Source organism: Heterodontus francisci, chromosome 23, assembly GCF_036365525.1.
Source record: "Heterodontus francisci isolate sHetFra1 chromosome 23, sHetFra1.hap1, whole genome shotgun sequence".
NCBI lineage: Eukaryota > Metazoa > Chordata > Chondrichthyes > Heterodontiformes > Heterodontidae > Heterodontus > Heterodontus francisci.
This window is the reverse complement of record NC_090393.1, coordinates 17,825,960-17,849,496: the sequence shown is the minus strand read 5'-3', so window position 1 is coordinate 17,849,496 and position 23,537 is coordinate 17,825,960. Positions and strand designations below refer to the sequence as shown.

General features: G+C 43.1%; 1 protein-coding gene across 2 annotated transcripts in view; it reads right to left on the bottom strand.

The window, feature by feature from the left end:
* coro1cb (coronin, actin binding protein, 1Cb) overlaps nt 1–23,537 on the bottom strand; it is a 198,441-nt gene that overhangs the window by 20,427 nt on the left and 154,477 nt on the right. For both annotated transcript variants that reach the window (XM_068054781.1, XM_068054782.1), the window contains 3 exons: nt 11,500–11,681; nt 9,877–9,996; nt 2,141–2,245 (listed from right to left, as the gene is read on the bottom strand). In XM_068054781.1, the coding sequence (XP_067910882.1) occupies nt 2,141–2,245; nt 9,877–9,996; nt 11,500–11,681 (407 nt within the window). The remainder of the gene's footprint in view (nt 1–2,140; nt 2,246–9,876; nt 9,997–11,499; nt 11,682–23,537) is intronic.

The window sequence follows — 23,537 nt, the reverse complement described above, 5'->3', positions numbered from 1 at the left end:
TGCAGGAATTATGGGAATCGCAATCAAGAGCAGTTTTGTCCCATTTTCCCTTCTCTTAACCCACAGGCACTGAGGTTAATTACTGGGCACCCATCACTAACCAGATCAAATTGGCAAAAATCAGAATAGGCTTTACTGAACCAAGGATTGTCCTGACCCACACAGTTCACCTACTCATTGGAAAAACTTGCTGAGCTCAGCACAGCTTGTTTTCTTGGTGCTGGTTTGGAGATTGCTGCAGCCATCAATGGGACAATGGACCTGTTCCAGTTCAGGCAGCTCCGCAGGGTCAGTCGGGTCTATACGAGGCAAAATGCAACCCTACAGGAGATCTTGAATGATGTTATCAGAACGGATCAACAGCAGGAAACAGCTGCTCAATCTACACTGAAATTTTAGCAAATCTCAATATTGAATAGTGTTAACCACTGCATGGAAGCTTTTAACACTTCTCAATTATAAAGGAATAATCTGTTGCCATTTTTTGCGAACAGTTTTTTTTTGCAGTAGATGCTATACAAGCCAAGAAGAATTACAGACCAGCAGAATGATGGAGCTGGATCAACCGCTCCTGTTCCTCCACATCATTCAGTTCCCTCACACCAACTCCCAAGCCAGCTTCACAGATGAGTCAATAAATGGCACAGATAGTGAAACCACCTTCAAGGATTTTGCCTCCTTGATGTTTGGATTGTGCAGAGAGGGGCAGCAAGGCTGATCCCATGTTTCCAGGCTTGGATAAAGATTCAATATAAGCTTATCTGTAGATGACCTACCTGTATAAACACAGCTGTTTCTGTTGTAAGGGGAGGGGCAAGCAGACAACTATTGTAGTGTTTTGTGCATTAGACACTTCAAATATCAAGTATTGCTAACTTCCACAATATTAAGCTCCATCTCTGTCACGCCCTTGATTAAATCTGTCTATGGTTCAAAGATCAGCTCATTGTCTATTTTCAAGTTCTGAAGTTCACAGAAATCCTAACCTAGGCAACTCAGTTCCTGATAAACCAATCAATCATACCACATGCTCTGGTAAAATAAAGTCTGTAATGAGTCATTTAACTATTTCTACACAAGGGCTGCAGTACTAAACTCCAGTGAAAGAATGCACCAAAACAAAACAGCTCAGGAGCCACACCAGCTGGAACTCTAACATGCTACACACAATGTGATATTTAACAAGCCTCACTGCTGGGGGATTGACCAAAACCAGTTAGTGGAGAAACAGTATACATCGCAACTTTATGATCAAAACACATTTCACAAAATTTATACGAAACTCAGAATAGTTTCCTCCTCCCAGTACCTCTGAGGGATGTTGGGAAGATAAATTTCAATTCCATTACTAAATGTCCAATGCAAGTCAGGATGCAATATGCAAGGCACAAAGCAAGGACAAAAGCTTTGATACAAGGCAGCGAATTAGAAGCAGTGTCTCCGATGAGCCACTCTTACATTTCCCATTGGTTACAAGAGAACAGCACTGGTAGAGGCTTGTGAGCCGTTACTTACCTGCCTTAACTAATTCCCATGTTTGAGAATGGAATACTTCCCATTTTCTTCACTGAAAAAAAAAAATCAGTCTTGCACATATAATTTAGCAAAGAATTCATAGCCTTATGATGGCCTCAACTGAAATTACCCAACGTCTCATTTCAGAAAGGCTGGGTTGCCTGGAGCTAACAGTTAACACTGACCTAGGAGCTAACACCCTCTTCTCTCCTCCCTTTTCATTTCCACTCCCATGCTTTCCAGTCTGTGTGGAGCATCTCTGCTACAGAGCGCGATGAGAGAGATTTCAATATAGTCCTTTGGGAATTAAAATTGAGATTTTTTTTTAAATAAAAAAGCCCAGTGCAGTTTACTGATGCTCTCAGCAGCTGCATATATTCAGTGCTGATCACAGAGCCTGTTCTGGAAACATGCAAGCCACTGCTACAACTGGGAAGCCAGCCACATGCAAAGAAACCCTATTGCATTGTGAAAACAGTTTAAAAAAACAGTTCTGTGATTCGAAGGAAAAAACTCCATTAGAAGTTAATTGTTGGAGATTTCTTTAAATATAGTGTTTTGATGCTCGATATACATACAAGGAAATTAAAAGGATCCTTGGAGTATCCAAGATGCAAGTTTTTACCTTTCCGCACAAATAAATGACGTTTGTGTCTGCATCATAGAACGGTAAAAGCACGCCATTGCTGGTATCCATTTCGTGCAGAGCTATGGGCTCATCCATGTTTTGCTAGAAAGAGAATCCAGAATCAGTAAGAGTTCTGCAAACACGTGAAAAATATATTTGCAAATTGTTGCTCCCTCCCTTCCACTAACCACAGTTCCCTTGGTGCTCGACATTCCCAGTGCAATGCACCATAATCAAGGCGGCAGCCGGCAACCTGCTCTTAAGGCTGTAACACATAGCTGAACACAGGCAGAAAGAATTCAGTTTTGCCAATTTGTTAATTTAGGAAGTTGTGGATTGATCCTGAACTGGACACCAGATGTACAGATAGTGTAGCAACAATGGGAACATAGGAATAGGAGGATGCAATTCAGCCCCTCAAGCCTACGCTGCCAGTCAACTAGATCATGACTAATCTGTATCTTAATTTCATTTATCTGCTTTGGTTCTAAATCCCTTAACCTAACAAAAATCTCTCGGTTTTGAAAGTTTCACTTGACCCCCAGTCTCAAAAACTTTTTGGAAGAGTTTTCCAGATTTTCACTAGCCTTTGCACGAAGGGGGGCTTCCCATCACCCATTAACAGCCTAGCTCTAATTTTAAGGTTATGCCACCTTGTTCCGGACCCCCACACCAGAGCAAATAGTATTTCTCTACTTGTCCTATCAAATCCTTCAATCATCTTAAACACCTCAACTCAATCACCCCTTAACCCTTTATACCCAAGGGAATATAAATCTAGACTATGCAACCTGTCCTCGTAATTGAACCCTCTAAGCCACGGTATCGAACTTGGAGTCAATGACAGAGAGCAATAAAATGACAAAACGGAAGCTGACCCTGTGCTTATGGATGTCCAAAGAGAAGATTGTTGATGATGAATAAGATGGAGACCAAAATAGAGATGTCATTTGTGACTGACCAGGGTGGTTGAGCATCAACTATGAACTGAATCCAACAATGATTGGTAGTGGAGGGTAATATTTTGGTGGCTTGCAAACACATTAAAAATAACTCAGAAAAAGGAGATTATATTCCGACAGTTGGGATAAACACACAAAGCACTAGCTCACTATCAAATTATGACCTATAAATCTCTGAACAAAAAGAATGTGCGCCACCCAATTGCATTTTTGGCAGCTATATGAAATATGATGGCAATAGCTAGTATAAAAGTTATAATTATTTGTTATATTAAGGAAGATGTTTGGGACTGTGGGATAAAGGCTATAGTTCAACAAAGTGACTCCTGACAAAGCAGAGCACGCTCTGAGCGATCGCGGACATTAGCTCGTGTGAGCATTTGCCAGCTTGCCAGCATGAAAGCGCGGATGTGCGTGCATGGTTTCACCATGCAATGACGTCCTCACCCAATAGCTGCCTCCATTCTCACGAACAGTACCCCGCTCCCTCCCACCATCCCTGCTTCAATCGCCGTTTCCCCCGCTTGCTGCTGCCTTCCCTCAGCCACTTGCTTCCCCCACTCAACCACTCATTCCTACCTCGCTGCTTCCACTCTTCGGCCATTCGCCCCATGCCTTGTTGCCTTCCCTCAGCCACTCGCTGCATGCCTCACTGCTCTCTCTCTCCCCCCTCTACCACCACCTTGACCGCTCGCTCCCGGCCTCACCCATTCCCCCCTCCCCTCAGCCGAACGTTCCCAACGCGTCGCCTGAAGTGGTGGGGAACAAGCCTCTGAAGCACAAGGCAGGGAGTGAGTGGCCAAGAGGAGGGAAGCAGCGCAGTCTGGAGCAAGCGGTGAGGTGGGAAGCGAGCAGTGAAAAGATGGGCACAGAAGGGAGCAACAATGAGAAACACAATGGCGGGAGAGAGCAGGGTACTGTTGGGGGTGGGATGAAGCTGCATTTGTGCATGTGTTAGCACTGCGCCACCTAGTGGTTGCACTGTCAGCAAACGCAGCCACAGTTCAAAGGCTTCACCAACCCATGTAAAACTAGGAGTTGCTACAAAAAGGTGCATTCATGCCACATGGTGGTTAGCAACAGTACTGCAACAAGCAGGATTGAGGTACAGAACACTTAAGACATTAACAAAAAAAAAACCTTGGCATTTATGTATCATACAAATTCCCTGCTCTATGAATTATGCTGTGGGATCTTTCATGTCCACCACAAAGGCACTCAGAAATAAAAACAAGAAATGCTGGAACCACTCAGCAGGTCTGGCAGCATCTGTGGAAAGAGAAGCAGAGTTAACGTTTCGGGTCAGTGACCCTTCTTCGGAACCTTGGTTCAACATCTTGTTCAAAAAGTCAGCATCTTTCATCAATGTAGCACTCTTGCAGTACTGCAATGATAAGCAAGGGAGTGGAAGGTTATCGGGGGTAGATGAAAATGTGGAGTAATCAGTTCAGCCATGAACTTATTGAATGGTGAAGCAGGCTCAAAGGGCCGTGTGGCCTACTCCTGCTCTTAATTCGTATGTCCGTATTATATGGTCAAGTCCTTGACTGGAGCTTGAACCCACAACCTAACTCAGTAATTGATAATGCTACCACTGAGCAGTGACTTTTTTTTTTTGAAGTAGATGCCTTTTCCTTAAAGCAAAATTACAACATGGGTCACCTAAGGGTATTCAAAATAAAAGGTTTACAACACAAAATGGTTATTGCATCCTAACTACCAAAGCTCATAAGGCTGTCTCAAGGTCAGACCTGATGGAAACGTCAACATGGTTTCACGATTTTCCCAACTGTCAATTCCTGGTCTCTGCTCAGCATCTCTCACAGCGACATGTTAAACAGAGCACAGGGGTGGGTGATTGGAACTCGCTTCTTGCCTCTCTGATGTTGCACCTCCGACACTGACTGTTTCCAGATACCGGAAGGGCTAGAACGAGTGGCCATAGGATCAAAACTAAGTGCAAGGGATTTAAAACAGAGAACGTTCTTTACAGACAAAATTGTGGAACCATGAATTCAATCCCAGGGTGACTGATTAAGGCAGAAACCATGTCAACATTAGAGATCAGATTGGATAAGTGGATGGAAGAAAAGGGATATGGTGAGCTAACAGGTCTGCTAGACTGGGTATGCAGCAGGTGGTGAGGGAACCAACAAGAGGGGAAAACATACTTGACCTCGCCCTCACCAATCTGCCTGCCGCAAATGCATCTGTCCATGACAGTATTTGTGTGGTGGTCACTCCGACTGTCGGTGTGGAGACTAAGTCCCACCTTCACATTGAGGATACCCTCCTTCGTGTTGTGTGGCACTACCACCGTGCTAAATGGGATAGATTTCGAACAGATCTAGCAATGCAAAACTGGGGATCCATGAGGCGCTGTGGGCCATCAGCAGCAGCAGAATTGTACTCAACCACAATCTGTAACCTCATGGCCTGGTATATTCCCCCACGCTACCATTACCATCAAGTCAGGAGACCAACCCCGATTCAATGAAGAGTGCAAGAGAGCATGCCAGGAGCAGCACCAAGCATACCTCAAAATGAGGCGTCAACCTGGTGAAGCTACAACACAGGTCTATCTGCGTGCCAAACTGCGCAAGCAGCATGCGATAGACAGAGCTAAGCAATCCCATAACCAACGGATCAGATCTAAGCTCTGCCACACCCAGCCGTGAATGGTGGTGGACAATTCAACAACTAACTGGAGGAGGTGGCTCAACAAATATCCCCATCGTCAATGATGGGGGAGCCCAGCACATCAGTGTGAAAGATAAGGCTGAAGCATTTGCAACAATCTTCAGCCAGAAGTGCCAAGTTGATGATCCATCTCGGCCTCCTTCTGAAGTCCCCAGCATCAGTTGCCAGACTTCAGCCAATTCGATTCACTCCGCGTGATAGCAAGAAACGAGTGAAAGCACTGGATACTGCAAAGGCTATGGGCCCTGACAACATTCCGGCAATAGTACTGAAGACCTGTGCTCCAGAACTTGCTGTGCCCCTAACCAAGCTATTCCAGTACAGCTGCAACGCTGGCATCTACCCTGCAATGTGGACAATTGCCCACGTATGCCCTGTACACAAAAAGCAGGACAAGTCCAACCCGGCCAATTATTGCCCCATCAGCCTACTCTCAATCACCAGTAAAGTGATGGAAGGTGTCATCAACAGTGCCATCAAGCGGCACTTGCTTAGCAACAGCCTGCTCAGTGATGCTCAGTTTGGGTTCTGCCAGGGCCACTCAGTTCCTGACCTCATTACGGCCTTGTTTCAAACATGGACAAAAGAGCTGAACTCAAGAGGCGAGATGAGTGTCTGCCCTTGACAGCAAGGCAGCATTTGACAGAGTATGGCATCAAGCAGCCCTCGCAAAACCGAGGTTGATGGGAATCAGGGGGAAAACCCTCCGCTGGTTGGAGTCATACCTAGCGCAAAGGCAGATGGTTGTGGTTGTTGGACGTCAATTATCTGAGCTCCAGGACATCACAGCAGGAGTTCCTCAGGGTAGTGTCCTAGGCGCAACCATCTTCAGCTGCTTCATCAATGACCTTCCTTCAATCATAAGGTCAGAAGTGGGGATGTTCGCTGATGATTGCACAATGTTCAGCACCATTCGTGACTCCTCAGATACTAAAGCAGTCTGTGTAGAAATGCAGCAAGACTTGGACAATATCAGGCTCGGGCTGATAAGTGGCAAGTAACATTCGCGCCACACAAGTGCCGGGCAATGACCATCTCCAACAAGAGAGAATCTAACCATCTCCCCTTGACATTCAATGGCAATATCATCGCTGAATTCCCCACTATCAACATCCTAGGGGCTACCATTGACCAGAAACTGAGCTGGAATAGCCATATAAATACCGTGGCTACAACGGCAGGTCAGAAGCTAGGAATCCTGCGGCGAGTAACTCACCTCCTGACTCCCCAAAGCCTGTCCACCATCTACAAGGCACAAGTCTGGAGTGTGATGGAATACTCTCCACTTGCCTGGATGGGTGCAGCTCCAACAACACGCAAGAAGCTCGACACCATTCAGGACAAAGAGCCCGCTTGATTGGCACCCCATTCACAAACATTCACTCCCTCCTCCACAGACACACAGTTGCAGCAGTGTGTACCATCTACAAGATGCACTGCAGCAACGCACCAAGGCTCCTTAGGCAGCGCTTTTTCAAACCCACGACCGCTACCAACTAGAAGGACAAGGGCAGCAAATGCATGGGAACACCACCACCTGCAAGTTCCCCTCCAAGTCACACACCATCCTGACTTGGAATTATATCACTGTTCCTTCACTGTCGCTGGGTCAAAATCCTGAATTCCCTTCCTAACAGCACTGTGGGTGTACCTACCCCACATGGACTGCAGCGGTTCAAGAAGGCAGCTCACCACCACCTTCTCAAGGGCAATAAGGATGCGCAATAAATGCTGGCCTGGCCAGCGACGTCCACATCCCATGAATGAATAAAAAAAAAGGAAACAGTAGGCATAAATAGGCCGTTTTCAGGTTGGCAAGTTGTAACCAGTAGAGTGCCACAGGGATCAGTGCTGGGGCCTCAACTATTTACAATCTATATCAATGACTTGGATGAAGGGACAATGTATGGTTGCTAAATTTGCTGATGACACAAACATGAGAGAGTAAGTTGTGAAGAGGACATAAGGAGTTTGCACAGGGATTATAGATAGGTTAAGTGAGTGGGCAAAGATTTGGCAGATGGAGTATAATGTGGGAAAGTGTGAACTTGTCGACTTTGGCCGGAAAAATAGAAAAGCAACATATTCAAATGGAGAGTGTTTGCAGAACTCAGATGCAGAGGGATCTGGGTGTCCTAGTACACAAAACACAAGTAGTTTGTATGCACGTATAGCAAGCGAATAAGGCAAAAATGGAATGTTGTCGTTTACTACAAGGGGAATGGAATATCAAAGTAGAGATGCTTTGCTACAGTTGTACAGGGCATTGGTGAGACCACATCTAGAGTATCGTGTACAGTTTGGGTCTCCTACTTAAAGGATATTATTGCACTAGCAGTTCAGAGAAGGTTCACTTGACTGATTCCTGGGATGACAGGGTTATCTTACGAAGAAAGGTTGAACAGGTTGGGTCTGTATTCACTGGAGTTTAGAAGGACGAGAGGTGACCTTGTTGAAGCATACAAGATCCTCAGGGGACTTGACAGGGTGGATGCTCAAAGGATGTTTCCTCTTGTGGGAGAGACTACAATAGGAAGCAGAGTTTAAAAATAAGACAGATGAGGAGAATTTCTTTTCTGAGGGTTGGGAGTCTGTGGAACTCTCTTCCCCGGAGAGCACTGGTGGCAAGGTCATTGCATGTTTTTAAGGCAGAGGTAGGCAGATACTTGACAAACAAGAGAGTCAAAGGGTATCGGGGGTAGGTAGGAAAGTGGAGTTGAGTCCACAAACAGATCAGCATGCTCGAGGGGCTGAATGACTTGCTCCTGCTCCTATTTGTATGTTCGAAAGTATTTATCCAATTCTCTTTCAAATGTTACTATTGAATCTACTTCCACGTCCCTTTCAGGCAGTGCATTCCCGATCATGACTTGCTGTGTAAAAAAATGTTCATGTCGCTTCTCCTTATCAAGACCATTAAATCGCACCTTAACCTTCTGTTTCAATGGAAACAATCCCATTTGTCAACTTTCAATCTCTCAGATAAAATACATGATTGTATTAGAACCTTAAAACACTGGTGGGGTTCCAGAACTGTGACCTGGAGTGCACTCACATCTGTCTACAGTTTCGACTTGGAAGTAGTGTATGACCTTTTCAGTGGTGGTGGTGATGGGCACACAGTGAAAGGCAGAGGTAAAACAAACAAGCTACTTGGTCAAACAAATAGCTTAAACGCATCAAGAAAAGTTTACACTTATTCACTGCATAGCCCTGGGTGAAACATTCTTTGCAAATGTCTTCTTTTGCCTTTGTGTCTGCAATAAGGCAGATTAGTGTTCTGAAAAAAATGTTGATTGAGCAACCCGACAAGGATTTAATGCATGAAGAAAAATTACATTCAAATCAAAAGTCAAGTTCTGTGACATCAGCCTTTATACAAAACTATCAACTAAGGTGCTTCCCTCCCTAGTTTAGGTAACAATAGATTGGGCCACGATTTAGCCACTGGTAAGGTCAACGGAGTCACTAGTATACGCAAACATCATTGGACTGATCTAGATGCAAAATGATTCAACCTGTTGGCTTCACTTAGAGTCTTTAAAAAAAATTAAATCAGACATTTTACAATAAGCCAAACCATATTTTTTAAATATTCTAACAGGGAGCACTCTGAGCAACAAGCACTTTGTCCTCTGGCAATATTGAACTGTTCAGTGTTGCAGCATTACAATTCTACCGTTAGAGGTCCCAAGACAACAGTATCCAGCTGTAGTCGGGAACAAACTACTGAGGCACAACAGACTTCAATCTGTCACGCTAACATTAACTGCAAGTATGTGAAGCTCAGATCATCTCATTCATGGGTTTAGACTGCACATCCTGTTAAAGGGGTTTTGTGTTTGAGGGTAAAAATGTTTGGCAATCATTCTCCATTTGCCAAACTATGCAACATAATAACTGGCTTCAAAACTACTGCAAAAGCCAAGTTTTTACCCAACATTCACTCAAGTAGGATGCAGCAACCAATAGAATTTAACTGGAAAGTACATTTGAAAATTATTTACCAACAGCAAATGGACTCCTCTCCTCTTTTCCTCAACCTAAATGGTGTTAAATGCCCAGACTCACCGGATTCCACAGCGCAAGTTGGCGGTCGCTCATGCGGCTGAAGCCAGTGGTAAAGATGTTGCCATTCATCAAGAACACCACTCTCGTGGGCCGTGATCCCTCATGAGCTTTATCCTTCTCCTAGATTCATTCAGCATTCAGGGAAGGAAGAGCATTTAAAAAGATTTTTCATTTCAATGGAAAATAAGAGCCAAGAATTCCTTACTACATCATGTGTTTAAAATTCATATACACTCCTTCAACTGTACATTGATCAAAAATCTTGGATAGTGGCCTTTGGCTTCCAAAATTGAGTAATAAAGAGGAATGATTTCTCTTGTGGATACACAGCCACCGCCACACCCCCAACCAAGTGCATCTTTGTGCCCATCTGTATACACAGTGGCTGCAGATGGAGACAATTTTCTCCTTTCCCAACCCTCCCCCAATTATCTTCACATGAATTTGTATTTACTCAAGCCTCTTATAAGTCTATTCAATGATTACCAGTTAGCATTTTTGAAGAGTCCTTTACTTATTGATGTTCTCGGCCCATCTCCTCTAACCTCTAATGGCACTCCCATATCATCTCCATTACCAAAGCAGTCTTCAAAATGTGGCTTTTTCTCATGCTAAAGATTTCTAACTCTTAAAGCCCATGGGCATCCATCTTGAATATTGACTTCACATCTGGGGATGTTCTTCTAGCGCTTCACACTCCTAGACAGGGTACAAGAAAAGGCTCATCTGATTGGAGGCTTGATCTAAGAATTGTTGCCTAATGCTTTTCCACCGATTGTAATCTTGATTTTTACTGAAATTAGGTAACAAGCAGCGGCCCTTGGGATTTTCTCATTCTAAATACTCCATCCTACATGCCCTCTCTGCTCCTTACATTCTCATTGCATTGAAATCAAAGCTCATGTCATACATCAAGCTCACTCAAAACTATGGATTCTCAAAACCGTGACCTCACAACAACAAAATCTCATCTCCCTCAATTTTCCATTCAACTTCCAATCTTCTGTCATTTAAACCACCTAATCGCTGCTATTTCATGCAGGGCTGGAGGAGGTTACTGATGTAGGGAGGGACCAGGCCATGGAGGGATTTGAAAACAAGGATGGGAATTACAAGAACTTGAGGCATTGCTCAACCGGGAGCCTTTGTAGATTAGCAAGCAAGAGTGGTGGTGAATGGAATTTGGCACAAGTTAGGACATGGGCAGCAGAGTTTTGGATGAGTTTAAGTTAATGGAGGATGAAAGATGGGAATGAGGCCAGGAGTGCAATGGAATAGTCTAGTCTAGAGGTAACAAAGGCATGGATGAGGGTTTCAGCAACAGATGAGCTGAGGCGAGTGGAGTCGGATGATGCTATAGAAGCGGAAGTAGGTGGTCTTGGCAATGGAGCGAATATGTGGTCAGAAGCTCATCTAGTCTTGTCTTGTCTTATATTTTTCCTCAACCTTGGTAATGTCCTGCACTAATCAGCCATAATTTTTTTTTCCCTCCCAAACACGAAGAGCTGCAGTTTAATTCAATGCATTTTGTGCTATGGAAGTTTAGTTATTGGATTCAACTTGTGCTGTCTCAAGCAATGGACCCCACAGGACTTTTACTATAGGGAACATGAATGCACTCACAACAACAATTTCCTCTTTCCGTGGATTGATCACCCTCAGTTTCTTGTCCTTGCATGTCGTGCAAAGCAGGCTGCCATCACGGTTCCAAGATGTACTAAAGATCATATCTGGGTGCATGTCATCAAGTGTTATCATGGCCTCACCTGTTCCCACATTCCAGATGATTATTACGTTGTCACACCCTAAACAGTAAAGGACACAGATCACATGAGTAAAAAGACTTCAATTTATATGGCGCCTTTCACGACCTTGGGACATCCCAAAGCACTTAAGAGGTTCCTGTGCAAGTCAGAAAGTCCCTGCAACCCAGTTTCAGGATCGAAACAACTCCAACACAAAATCCTCAAGGAAGACATCAAGCACTTTAAGTTGAGTCTGCATTTTGTCATACTTTCCCCCCCCCCCAATAGTCACCAGAAATTTGCAAAATTATAAATGAAGTGTGTTTGTGTCTCATTTTCATACCATTTACAATCAAATCACAATCATAGATCTGATATATAAATTAGTCAGCCTTCTATGGTGTGACACATAGGGAGTCAAGATCAAAGAGTCTTGAGGAAGGCGGATAACTGGACCAGGATGAACAAATATCATCCACTCCCCACTTTAAACTCCTTCTGTACTTATTTTTAATTTTAAATTATTTAGGAAGAAATAGGAAAATTTAGAGCAAGTTGGATAGCAGAGAGGATTAGAGTGTAGGAGTTTATTTGCAGTGCAGGCCAAGTTGGGCAACTCTAAACTGAGGTGTGACACCACTATGGCGGGCTAGTAGAATTACAGGGTGATCAGTTTATATAAAATAAAAACAAGAGATGTTGGAAATACTCAGCAGGTCTGTCAGCATCTGTGGAGAAAAAGCAGAGTTAATGTTTCAGGTCAGTGACCCTTCATCAGAACTGGCAAATGTTAGAAATGTCAAAGGTTTTAAGCAAATAAAGTGGGGGTGGGGCAAGAGATAACAAAAGGCAAGGTGTTGATAGGACAGAGGACCACAGAGAATAACTGACCAGAAGGTCATGGAGCAAAGGCAAATGGTATGTTAATGGTGTGCTGAAAGACAAAGCGTTAGTGCAGAGAGGGTATTAATGGTCAGAAAAATGAACAGCCCTGGCCCAAAGCACAAACATGAAAAAAAAAAGTGGGTAGACACATGGTAAAAAAAAAAATGATGAAACAAACTAACAAAAATAAATTTTTTAAAAAGTAATTACAAATAAAAAGAGGGGCCAGTCATGCTCAGAAATTATTGAACTCAATGTTCAATCCTGCAGGCTGTAGCGTGCCTAATTGGTATAGGAGATGCTGTTTCTTGAGCTTGCGTTGATGTTCACTGGAACACTGCAGCAAGCCCAGGACAGAGATGTGGGCATGAGAGCAGGGGTGTGTGTTGAAATGGCAAGCAACTGGAAGCTTGGAGTCATGCTTTCAGACTGAGTGGAGCTGTTCCGCAAAGCGGTCACCCAATCGGTGTTCGGTCTCCCCAACGTAGAGACGACCACATTGTGAACAGTGAATACGGTATACTAAATTGAAAGAAGTACAAGTAAATCGCTGCTTCACCTGAAAGGAGTTTTTGGGCCCTAGGATAGTGAGGAAGGAGGAGGTAAAAGGGCAGGTGTTACACCTCTTGCGATTGCATGGGAAGGTGCCGCGGGACAGGGACGAGGTGTTGGGGGTAATGGAGGAGTGGATCAGGGTGTCACGGAGGGAACGATCCCTTTGGAATGCTGACAGGGGTGGGGGTGGGTGGAAGATGCATTAGGCAGTGGCATCACGCTGGACGCGGCAGAAATGGCAGAGGATGACCCTTTGGATGTGGAGGTTGGTGGGGTGGAAAGTGAGGACAAGGGGAACTCTGTCGCAGTTCTGGGAGGGAGTGGGAAGGGGTGAGGGTAGAGGTGCGAGAAATGGGCCGGACATGGTCGGGGCCGGGGGGGGGGAGGAATCCTCAGTTGAGGAAAAAAGAAGACATACCAGAAGCGCTGTTGTGGAAGGTTGCATCATCAGAGCAGATGCGTTGGAGTCGGAGAAACTGGAAAAACAGAATGGGATCCTTACAGGAGGCAGGGTGTGAAGAAGTGTAGTGGAGGTAGCTGTGGGAGTCAGTGAGCTTATAATGAATATTAGTAAACAGCCTAACTCCAGAGATGGAGACAGAGAAGTCGAGGAAGAGAAGGGAAGTGTTGGCGATGGACCACGTAAAAGGTGAGAGAATGATGGAAATTGGAAGCAAAGTAGATAAAGTTTTCCAGTTCGGGGCGGGAGCAGGAAACGGCACCGATACAGTCACCAATGTACCGGAAAAACAGTTGAGGGAGGGGGCCTGAGTAGGACTGGAATAAGGAATGTTCGACATATCCCACAAAAAAAGACAGGCATAATTAGCACCCATGCGGGTACCCATAGCAACACTTTTTACTTGAAGGAAGTGAGTGGAGTTGAAAGAAAAGTTGTTCAATGTGAGAACAAGTTCAGTCAGATGGAGGAGGGTGGTGGTGGATGGGGACTGGTTGGGCCTCTGTTCAAGGAAGAAGCGGAGAGCCCTCAAACCTTCCTGGTGGGGGATGGAGGTGTAGAGAGATTGGACGCCCATAGTGAAGAGGCGGGGGTTGGGGTCAGGAAACTGGAAATTGTCAAAATAACGTTAGAAGTCAGAAGAGTCGCAGATGTAGGTGGGAAGAGACTGGACCAGGGGACAAAAGTTAGAGTCAAGATAGGAAGAAATAAGTTCAGTCGGGTAGGAACAGGCTCAAACCTTCCACGACAGCGCTTCTGATATGTCTTCCTTTTCCGCCCCACTGTGGTTGATCCTCGACCGTGTCCGGCCCATTTCCCGCACCTCTACCCTCCGCCCTTCCCCTCCTTCCCAGAACCGCGACAGGGTTCCCCTTGTTCCCACTTTCCACCCCACCAGCCTCCACATCCAAAGAATCATTCTCCGCCACATCCAGCATGATGCCATTACCAAACGCATCTTCCCCTCCCTTCCCCAGCAGCATGCCGAAGAGATCATCGCTTCCACGACACCCTGGTCCACTCCGCCATTACCCCCATCACTTCGTCCCCTTCCCACAGCACCTTCCCTTGCAATCGCAAGATGTGTAACACCTGCCCATTTACCTCCTCTCCCCTCACTATCCAAGGTCCCAAACACTCCTTTCAGGTGAAGCAGCAATTTACTTGTACTTCTTTCAACGTAGTATACTGTATTCGCTGCTCACAATGTGATCTCCTCTACAGTGGGGAGACCAAATGCAGTTTGGGTGACCGCTTTGCGGAACACGTCAGCTCAGTCCGCAAGCAGGACCCTGAGCTTCCAGTTGCTTGCCATTTCAACACAACCCCCTGCTCTCATGCCCACATATCTGTCCTGAGCTTGCTGCAGTGTTCCAGTGAACATCAACGCAAGCTCGAGGAACAGGATCTCATTTACTGATTAGGCCCGCTACAGCCTGCCGGACTGAACATGGAGTTGAATAATTTCGGAGCATGATGGGCCCCTCTTTATTTTGTGTTATTTTTTTATTTTATTTTAGTTTGTTTCATCATTCTTTTTTTTTTTACCATGTGTCTACCCACTGTTTTATTCATGTTTGTGCTTTGGGCCAGGGCTGTTCATTTTTTGGTCAATTAACACCCTCTCTGCACTAACACTTTGTCTTTCAGCACACCATTAACATACCATTTGCCTTTGCTCCATGACCTTCTGATCAGTTATTCTCTGCGACCCTCTGTCCTATCAACACCTTGGCCTTTTGTTATCTCTTGTTCCACCCCCACTTTATTTGCTTAAAAACTATTACATTTTTAACATTTGCCAGTTCTGATGAAGGGTCACTGACCTGAAACGTTAACTCTGCTTCTCTTTCCGCAGATGCTGCCAGACCTGCTGGGCATTTCCAACATTTCTTGTTTTTATTTCAGATTTCAGGTATCTGCAGTATTTTGCTTTTAGACCAGATTATATGGGTAGTTCTGATTGTAAATATGGACATATTTACATGGAAAAGTCGACAAAAGAAGTGTGGCAAAACATGAAGTAAGGTTTTACTGACAGGAAGTGAATACAGACACCACCTTTCTTCAAGAAAATGCAGACATCCACACAAAAGCAAATCTCCCATATAGTGGACAAGTGATTTATATTGACAGCAGCATTATATATTGTGATGTACTAGTAAGGCATGTTGGAAGTCTTGATTCTTCCCAAATGCAGAAAGGGTGGGGCAAAGTTTAACCTTACTTATTTCTTCAACGCCACAAAGTCTAACTGCAGCAGAGCAAACATCGGATTCTATCTGCTCACCTTCTGGAGAATATAATAGGCATGTTCTGGAGTCAATTAGGGATTAATTGCCATTGCGCAGGTGTGTTTCTGTTCCACTAAAAAGCCATCCACCCCTCAAAAGGTTGCCATTTGTGCACTGGTAGGTTGCTTCCTGCCCAGATGTGATTTCGGGCTGCTTCATTTCAGCCAATTGAATGTGACAGTTTCAAATATAACAATGAAGGAAGTAGATCCCAGATTTGGCCCTGGTCAGCCAAGATTATATTCATCCAATGCATGATTTTTAATGCATTTGTTACACTTTCACCATAAACTGTCATTTCATTGTTAATGGTGCAAGTCTGTTTTCCATGGGAAATATCTTAAGCCAAGCTATATTTAAAATTTTGCAGACTAGAATGTGATAAAGAGGGAGTATTTTGTCTACAATTTATTACTTTTTTTCCTTTTGCTATGGCTTTTAGCTAAAATCTTTATGAAAAATACTCGAGCAGAATTATTCATTGAAAAAATCTACTGGATTTGACTTGGTGTGATGAAACAAGATGTTCTAAAGTATGCTATCAGATTAAAGTGGTTTAATTCTTGGAGCACTCTTGCTTCTATCTATTCACAGTCAACTGTCTAGGGAATCTGGTCACCTTATTTGACCGGTTTGCAATAAAATTGTTTGCCAGGACTTAGCTAAAGGAAATGGCTTGTAGATCAAAAAAGGACATAGGTTTTTAGGATTGTCCACTGACAGTTCATGTCAGGCTACCGCAGGATAGAGTAAGGGACTTTCTGGATAACCAAGTTTACATATAACCTTTGTGGATGTGTATTCCAAGTTAGAGAATACCGAAGTCACATGGCATTTAGAGACATTTCTCATTTTAGAAATGGGTTTGAAGAGATAGACTAGGAAATTATAGACTTATTAGTCTAACATTTGTTGTGGGGAAGTTACTAGAATCTTGATATTAGGGGTAAGGTGATTAAATGTTTGGAGAAATATAAGCTGATCAGAGACAGCCAGCATGGATTTGTAATGGGCAAGTCTTGTCTAACGAACCTAGCTGAATTTTTTGAGGTGATAACAAATGTGTTAGATAAGGGAGTGTCTATGGAGGTTATTTATATGGACTTCAGAAGGCATGCGATAAGGTTAAAAATGAGGATGCAAGGAATTGGAGGAAACCTGTTGGCTTGGATAGGGAACTGGTTAGGAGGTAGGAGACAGAGCAAGGGTAATGGGTACTTACTCAAATCGGCAGGATGGGATTAGTGGTGTCCCCAGGGACTTGTTCTGAGGCTTCAGTTTTTCACTATTTATAAATGACTTGGATGAAGAGAAAATATTTGTAGGGCTACGGGAAAAGGCAGTCGAATGGAATTAGCGAAGCTTCTCTCGCAGAGAGCCAGCATACATGATGGGCCGAATGGCTTCCTTCTGTGCTGCAACCATTCTATGATTCCAAGTTTGCTGACGACATTAAGTTAGGTGGCCAAGTAAATAGAGGGAGCCGGAAGTTGCAAAGGGACATTGATGGATTAACTGAATAGGCAAAAATGTGACAGATGGGAGTTCAATATGGGTAAGTGAGGGGTCAACTTTGGCTCCACAAAAGATAAATCAGAGTATTTTCAAAATGGCAAGAAACTAGGACCTGTTTATGAAGAGAGAGATTTAAGTGCCCAAGTTCAGAAACCACTAAGAGCCAGTGGACAGGTACAAAAAAAAATTAAAAAGGCTAATGCAACGTTGGTTTTAAGAGCTGGAAAAGAAGTTACAACTGTACAGAGCTCTGGTTAGGCCCTGTCTGGAGTATTGCATTCAGTTCTGGGCACCACACCTCAGGAAGGTGATAATGGCCTTGAAGTGGATGTAGCACTGGATTCACTAGAATGACACCAGCACTAAAAGGGTTAAAAAATGAGGACTGGTTGCATAAACTCAGCTTGTAGTCCCTTGGGTATAGAAGATTAAGGGGTGATCTATAAAGGATTTGATAGAGTAGACAGAGAGAAACTATACCCTCTGGTGGGAGAGTCCAGAATAAGGGGATAAAACCTTAAAATTAGAGTCAGGCCATTCAGGGCAGTTGTCAGAAAGCACTTCTTCACAAAGGGCAGTGGAAAATCTGGAACTCTCATTCTCCCTCCCCATCCTTCCCAACCTCCACCCCCCAATAAAGCTGTTGATGCTTGGGGAGATCAATTGAAAATTTCAAAACAGACTGATAATATCCTTGCCTAACAAAAAAAAAGTAAGGGTTATTGAACTAAGGCAGGCAAGATGGAATTACCCAACAAATCAGCTATGATCCAAATGAATGGCAAGCTTGAGGGACTGAATGGCCTACACCTGTTCCTATGTAAGACAAGAAATCAAGGAGAAATTACTATAATCTGCTTTTCTACTCATTTTTGTTTAAGTTGATAACCTAATAAAGTCGACATGTACTTTATGGCTCAAAATTATATGGTGCATCAGTGTTATTTGTCAGTTGGAGACACCAGAATTATGAGGCAGTTAATCTGCAGCATAAGGGATTTATTGTTCAACCTGGGCACACTACATTATCATACAGTTTGTGCATGAGTTCATGCTCCTGTTCAGAAGCAGTAAGGATCTGGCTCATGGGAACGACCATATGCACTGCTCACAAGAAAAGTAATTGGACAGCCTGATTCCTCATGAAGCATAGAAGAAAAAAATTTAGGCTCTTAATGGACTAAACAATCTAGCGCAAATGGAAATATAAAATGCTGGAAAGTCTAAACAGAAAATACTAAAGATGCCTGACATCCAAAATTCTCGGGTTAATATCATGGGTGGAGACCCTTAGTTGGAAATAACAGGTGTCGTTGACAAAAGGTTTCTGCTAGAAAGACTAAACTGCAGTATTGAGAATTGAGAGTTACTGCTTTGTTTGTCTGTATGCTCAAAAAGAACTTGCCGTAAGATGAAAAAGCGGACCTACAAAAAAATGAGGAACAAATAAAGGTTGATCAGAAATCCCAGATGCAAAATATAGTCTGTTTATGGTTTTCCAAAAGAATGACCATTTCGCTCTCAACAAGAGGTTGAATTGTTGTGCTTAAAGGAAAAGCTAGGTAAGTACATGAGAAAGGAATAGAAGGATATGCTGATATTATGAAAGAGGGGGTCGGAGGAGACTCGTGTGGAGCATCAACACCAGCAGTGACCAATTGGGCTGAATGGGTTGCTTCTGTTCTGTAAATTCCATGTAAAAAAAATTGCTTACTCAAAGTGGAACCCAAGTTTGGAATAATAAAACATTACTTCAGAAACATAACACTGTGTGTTAGTGGGTAAATGCATTGTTGTGTAGTATTGAGCCACAGGAATCAGGAAGGTTTCAGTTTTGATCTTTGATATGTATTGACTTAGTACTCAGCCAAGGTGGGGATGCCAAAACTGGCCTCTCCCCCTTTTGAGAGGTGGTGTGGGAAAAAGAATATAGTACAGAACCAGTATTTCAAGGTAACATGTTCAACATACAACAGTGCACTCTCTCGCAGTCGGACAGATGCAGGGAATCTGTTTCAAAAAGGTCAAGACGAGATCCATCACTACAGAATGAGAAAGACTGCAAAAATCTCATTTGACAGTAGCATGTGCAAAATCTCCTCTCAATGACAGCAGTTCTGTTATGAGAACAGAGATATTGAGCAGAACGTGAAAAGGCCAAGGATAACAAAGTGAGTTTATTCCTCTAGCTTCCCCTGCATTCCAGCTCTACCCAATTGCAATGAGTACCCAAAGTTCAGAATAGATTCTGGGTTCCAGGATTGGGTGAGTGGTGGTAGTGGGGGTGGGGTTGGGAAGAAGAGGTGCAGAGGTAAAGGTTGGACAGGTTGAGAAAAGGGAATTGGAAGTACTAACAGTGCTGGAGGGCCTGAAGCCTACAGCAAACAGAAAGGGAATTAAGTTCATATCACTGTCCATTATTCTGTTGAACTATACACACCCCAGGGTTCAAACATGGCCTTTTGTTGCCACGTCACCTATTTGGTAATGCATTGCAGTCATTAGGAGTCATACTTAAATCTTGAGATTTCATTAGAAAAATTATCTCCATGCCCACTCTTTCAACTCCAGTCAGAGCATTAATTAGAACTTTGAGGTTTGTATATGCTCAAAAGCTCAGTCTTGATCACTTGTAACATTCTTTTTGCGAGACTTGATTCTGTTCTTATTTCTGTATCAGTGGAGCAACTGGTGCACTTCAGGTTCCTAATACCATCATCCCTGTGCTGGTACACAAGCCAGCTTTGTGCTCACATTTCTGTAACTCAATCAACTCAGACCAACATGTGAAGCTCCTCTAGCAGAGGCCATCATTGAGAGGATGGTTTATACATCACAGAGCTACAGATGGAGGGAGGTTGGGAAAAGTGCTATACCACCCTTGTGGTACCATCTCAGTTTCTCTGCATCCTTAGCAAAATAAAGAAACAAGGCAGGACAAAATTTCCTTTAAGTGCCCGGTATATTAAAATGCCAAGGGTGAGATCAATAAAAGGACCAGATCAAAAAAAAAACTCAATATGCAGGTAACCCAGGGATACCCATTAGCAGAGCACAGCTCGGAACTCTGCATCAGACAGGTAAAGAAAGAAGTGGTCTGATCCGAAGGACCTATGAACTGATTCAGGCTTTAACACCTTGCACTTTTACATTCTGCCACTGAAAACCACTCCATTAAACTTCAATAGCCAATGCTGGCCAACCAAAGGCAGGTCAATAACGAATGACAGTGCCCCAAGCTTGATCGATAACAGGAGCCTAATAAACAATATTTTGTCTGTCGGAGGCAGCACAAGCAAATTAAAAACTTTTCTTCTTTTTCCAACATCCCACCAAACTATATCTTTTTTTCCCTGATGCTGAATTAACCTCCATGTAACCTCATTGCATTCGTGGCCACTATCACAGCCCCTCAGCTATATAAATGCAGGTCTTGACACATAACAGAGTTGGGATCTAATGCTACTCTTCAAAGGAAACTTTGAAAACAAGAATGCCTCCATACATGGTAGTGAATTTGTTGATGCAAATACAGACCTACCTCAGTGCATGATTCTTTGCAGAGCACGCCCTCAATTTGCTAAGATACTGCACTTGAGCCTTTGGAAGTCAGGATGGGGCTAATCACATCAGATTTCGCAAAACAGAAATAAGGCGGCGAATTCTAAAAGCAGTTTTTATTGTTATAGTCCAATTTAAGTGTCATTTAAAAAGCCAGGCTTCCCACATCCTCTTAGTTGTATTAAACCATGAAATAAGCAGTTCAAACAGGTCAAATTAAGTCAATGCTTTCTGAATTGAGGCATGCTATTCTGGTATAGATTTCTTCTGCATTAGTTTTAGACACTGCTGGAAACATTGGTACATTTAAAGAACAGTTTTGGTTCTTAACGTGCAGCGTCTGGACTCCAAGGCATACCGGGATACGGTACCATATCAGTCATCATCTGGTACCTCAGAATTGCCCACGCTTCATTTGTGAACCTAGATGGTGAGCTTCAGGTAGGTTGCTCAACTGTGAATTTAAGAACTTAAGGAATAGGAGCAGGAGTAGACCATATGGTCTCTCAAGCCTGCTCTGCCATTCAATACGATCATGGTTGATCTACTGCCTCAACTCCACTTTCCTGCCTGCTCCCTATATCCTCAGAATCCAAGACACCAAAAATCTGTCTATCCCAGCCTTAACTATACTTAATAGAGCATCCACAACCCTCAGGAGTAGCGAATTTCAAAGATTCACAACTCATTGAAGAAATTTCTCCTCATCTCAATGATCGAACTGTTAACTCGAGACTGTGTCCCCTTGTTCTAGATTCCCCAGGTAAGGGAAACAACCTCTCAGTGTCGACCCTGTTAAGCCCCTTCAGAATCTTGTATACTTCAATGAGATCACCTCTCATTCTTCTAAACACCAGAGAGTATAGGCCCAATTTACGCAGCCTTCCATCACAGGACAACCTTCTCATCCCAGGAACCAATCTAGTCAGCCTTCTCTGCGCTACCTCCAAGGCAAGTATATCCTTCCTTAAAGAGAGATCAAAACTGCTCACAGGACTCCCGGATGTGGTCTCACCAAAGCCCTGTAACTATTGTAGCAAGACTTTTTTATTCTTGATCTTTATTGCAAACTGATTGGAGTGCAACATGCCATTTGTCTTCCTAATTGCTTGCAGTATCTGCATGCTATCTTAGTGTTCCTTGTACGAGTACATCCATGTCTCTGATCAACATTTAGAAACTACACAACTTAAAAAAAAATTATTTTCTTTTACTACTAAAGTGAACAATCTCTCACTTCCCCATATTATACACCATCTGTTGCCCATTCACTTAACCTGTCTATATCGCTTGGCAGCGTCTGTGCCCTCCTCATAGCTTACATTCCCACCTAGCTTTGTATTGTCAGCAAAGTTAGATACATTACTCTCGGTCTATTCATCCATATGGATTGTAAATAGCTGAAGCCCAGCACCGATTCTTGCGGCAGTTCACTAGTGACAGCCTGCCAATTTCAAAATGCCCCATTTATCCCCACTCTCTGCTTCCTTTCGCTAATTAATCCTCTATCCTTGCTAATATATTATCCCCAACTCCATAAGCCCTCATCTTATGTATTAACCTTTTGCGTGACATCTTATCTCCAAAAAACTCTAAAATGTTAAAAACGATTTCCCTTTTGTAAAACCATGTTGACTTTGTCTGATCATATGATGATTGTCCAAGTGCATTAAGACTTCCTTAATAGATTTCAGCAGTGTTATATTTGCTAACTTCCAATCTGCTGAGACTGTTCTAGAATCTAGAGAATTTTGAAAAATCATAACCAGATCAACTAGCTCTGCAGCTACCTCTTTTAGAACCCTAGGATAGAGGCCATCAAGTCCTGAGGATTTGTTGGTTTTTAGTCCCTGAAGTTTCACCAATACCTTTTCTTTACTGATACTCATTACCTTAAATTCCTCACTCTTATTAGCGCTTTGGTTAACCTCTATTTCTGGTATATAATTTGTATCTATTATGAACAAATACTTCGTCTTCAATGTCTTCGCAATTGTCTTGTTCTCCATGATAATTTCTCCTGTCTCTGTCTCTAAGGGAGCAATATTTATTTTAACTACTCTCATTTTTATATACTTGTAAATACTCTTAGAATCTATTGTTATACTCCTGGCTAGTTTACTCATTCTATTTTTTCCCCCCCAACAACAACCTTTTGATTGCCCTTTGCTGGTTTCTAAAACACTCCTAATCCTCAGGCTTACTACTATTCTTTGCATTATAAGCCTCTTCTTTCAATCTAATACTATCCTTAACTGCCCTAGGACACGACAGATATTTCTTGCTGAGTTTTTTTTAAAATGGAATTTTGAATTGTTTCTTTATATATGCTTCCTGTTTATTTACCACTATGCTTTTTAGTCATTTACCTAATTAACCTCGGCCAACTCTCTCTTCATACCTATGGAATTGGCTTTAAGTTTAAGATTCTTGTTTGGGACTGGAGTATGGCACTTGAAAACTTAATATGGAATTTAATTGTATTATCATCAGTTTTACCCAGAGGATCTTTTATGATGAGATTACGAATTAAACCTGCCTCACTGCACAATACTAGATCTAAAATAGCTTTATCCCTAGGAAACTATGTGAAAGCATCCTACAAATTCATCTTCCAGACTACCTTTGCCAATTTGGTTTGTCCAG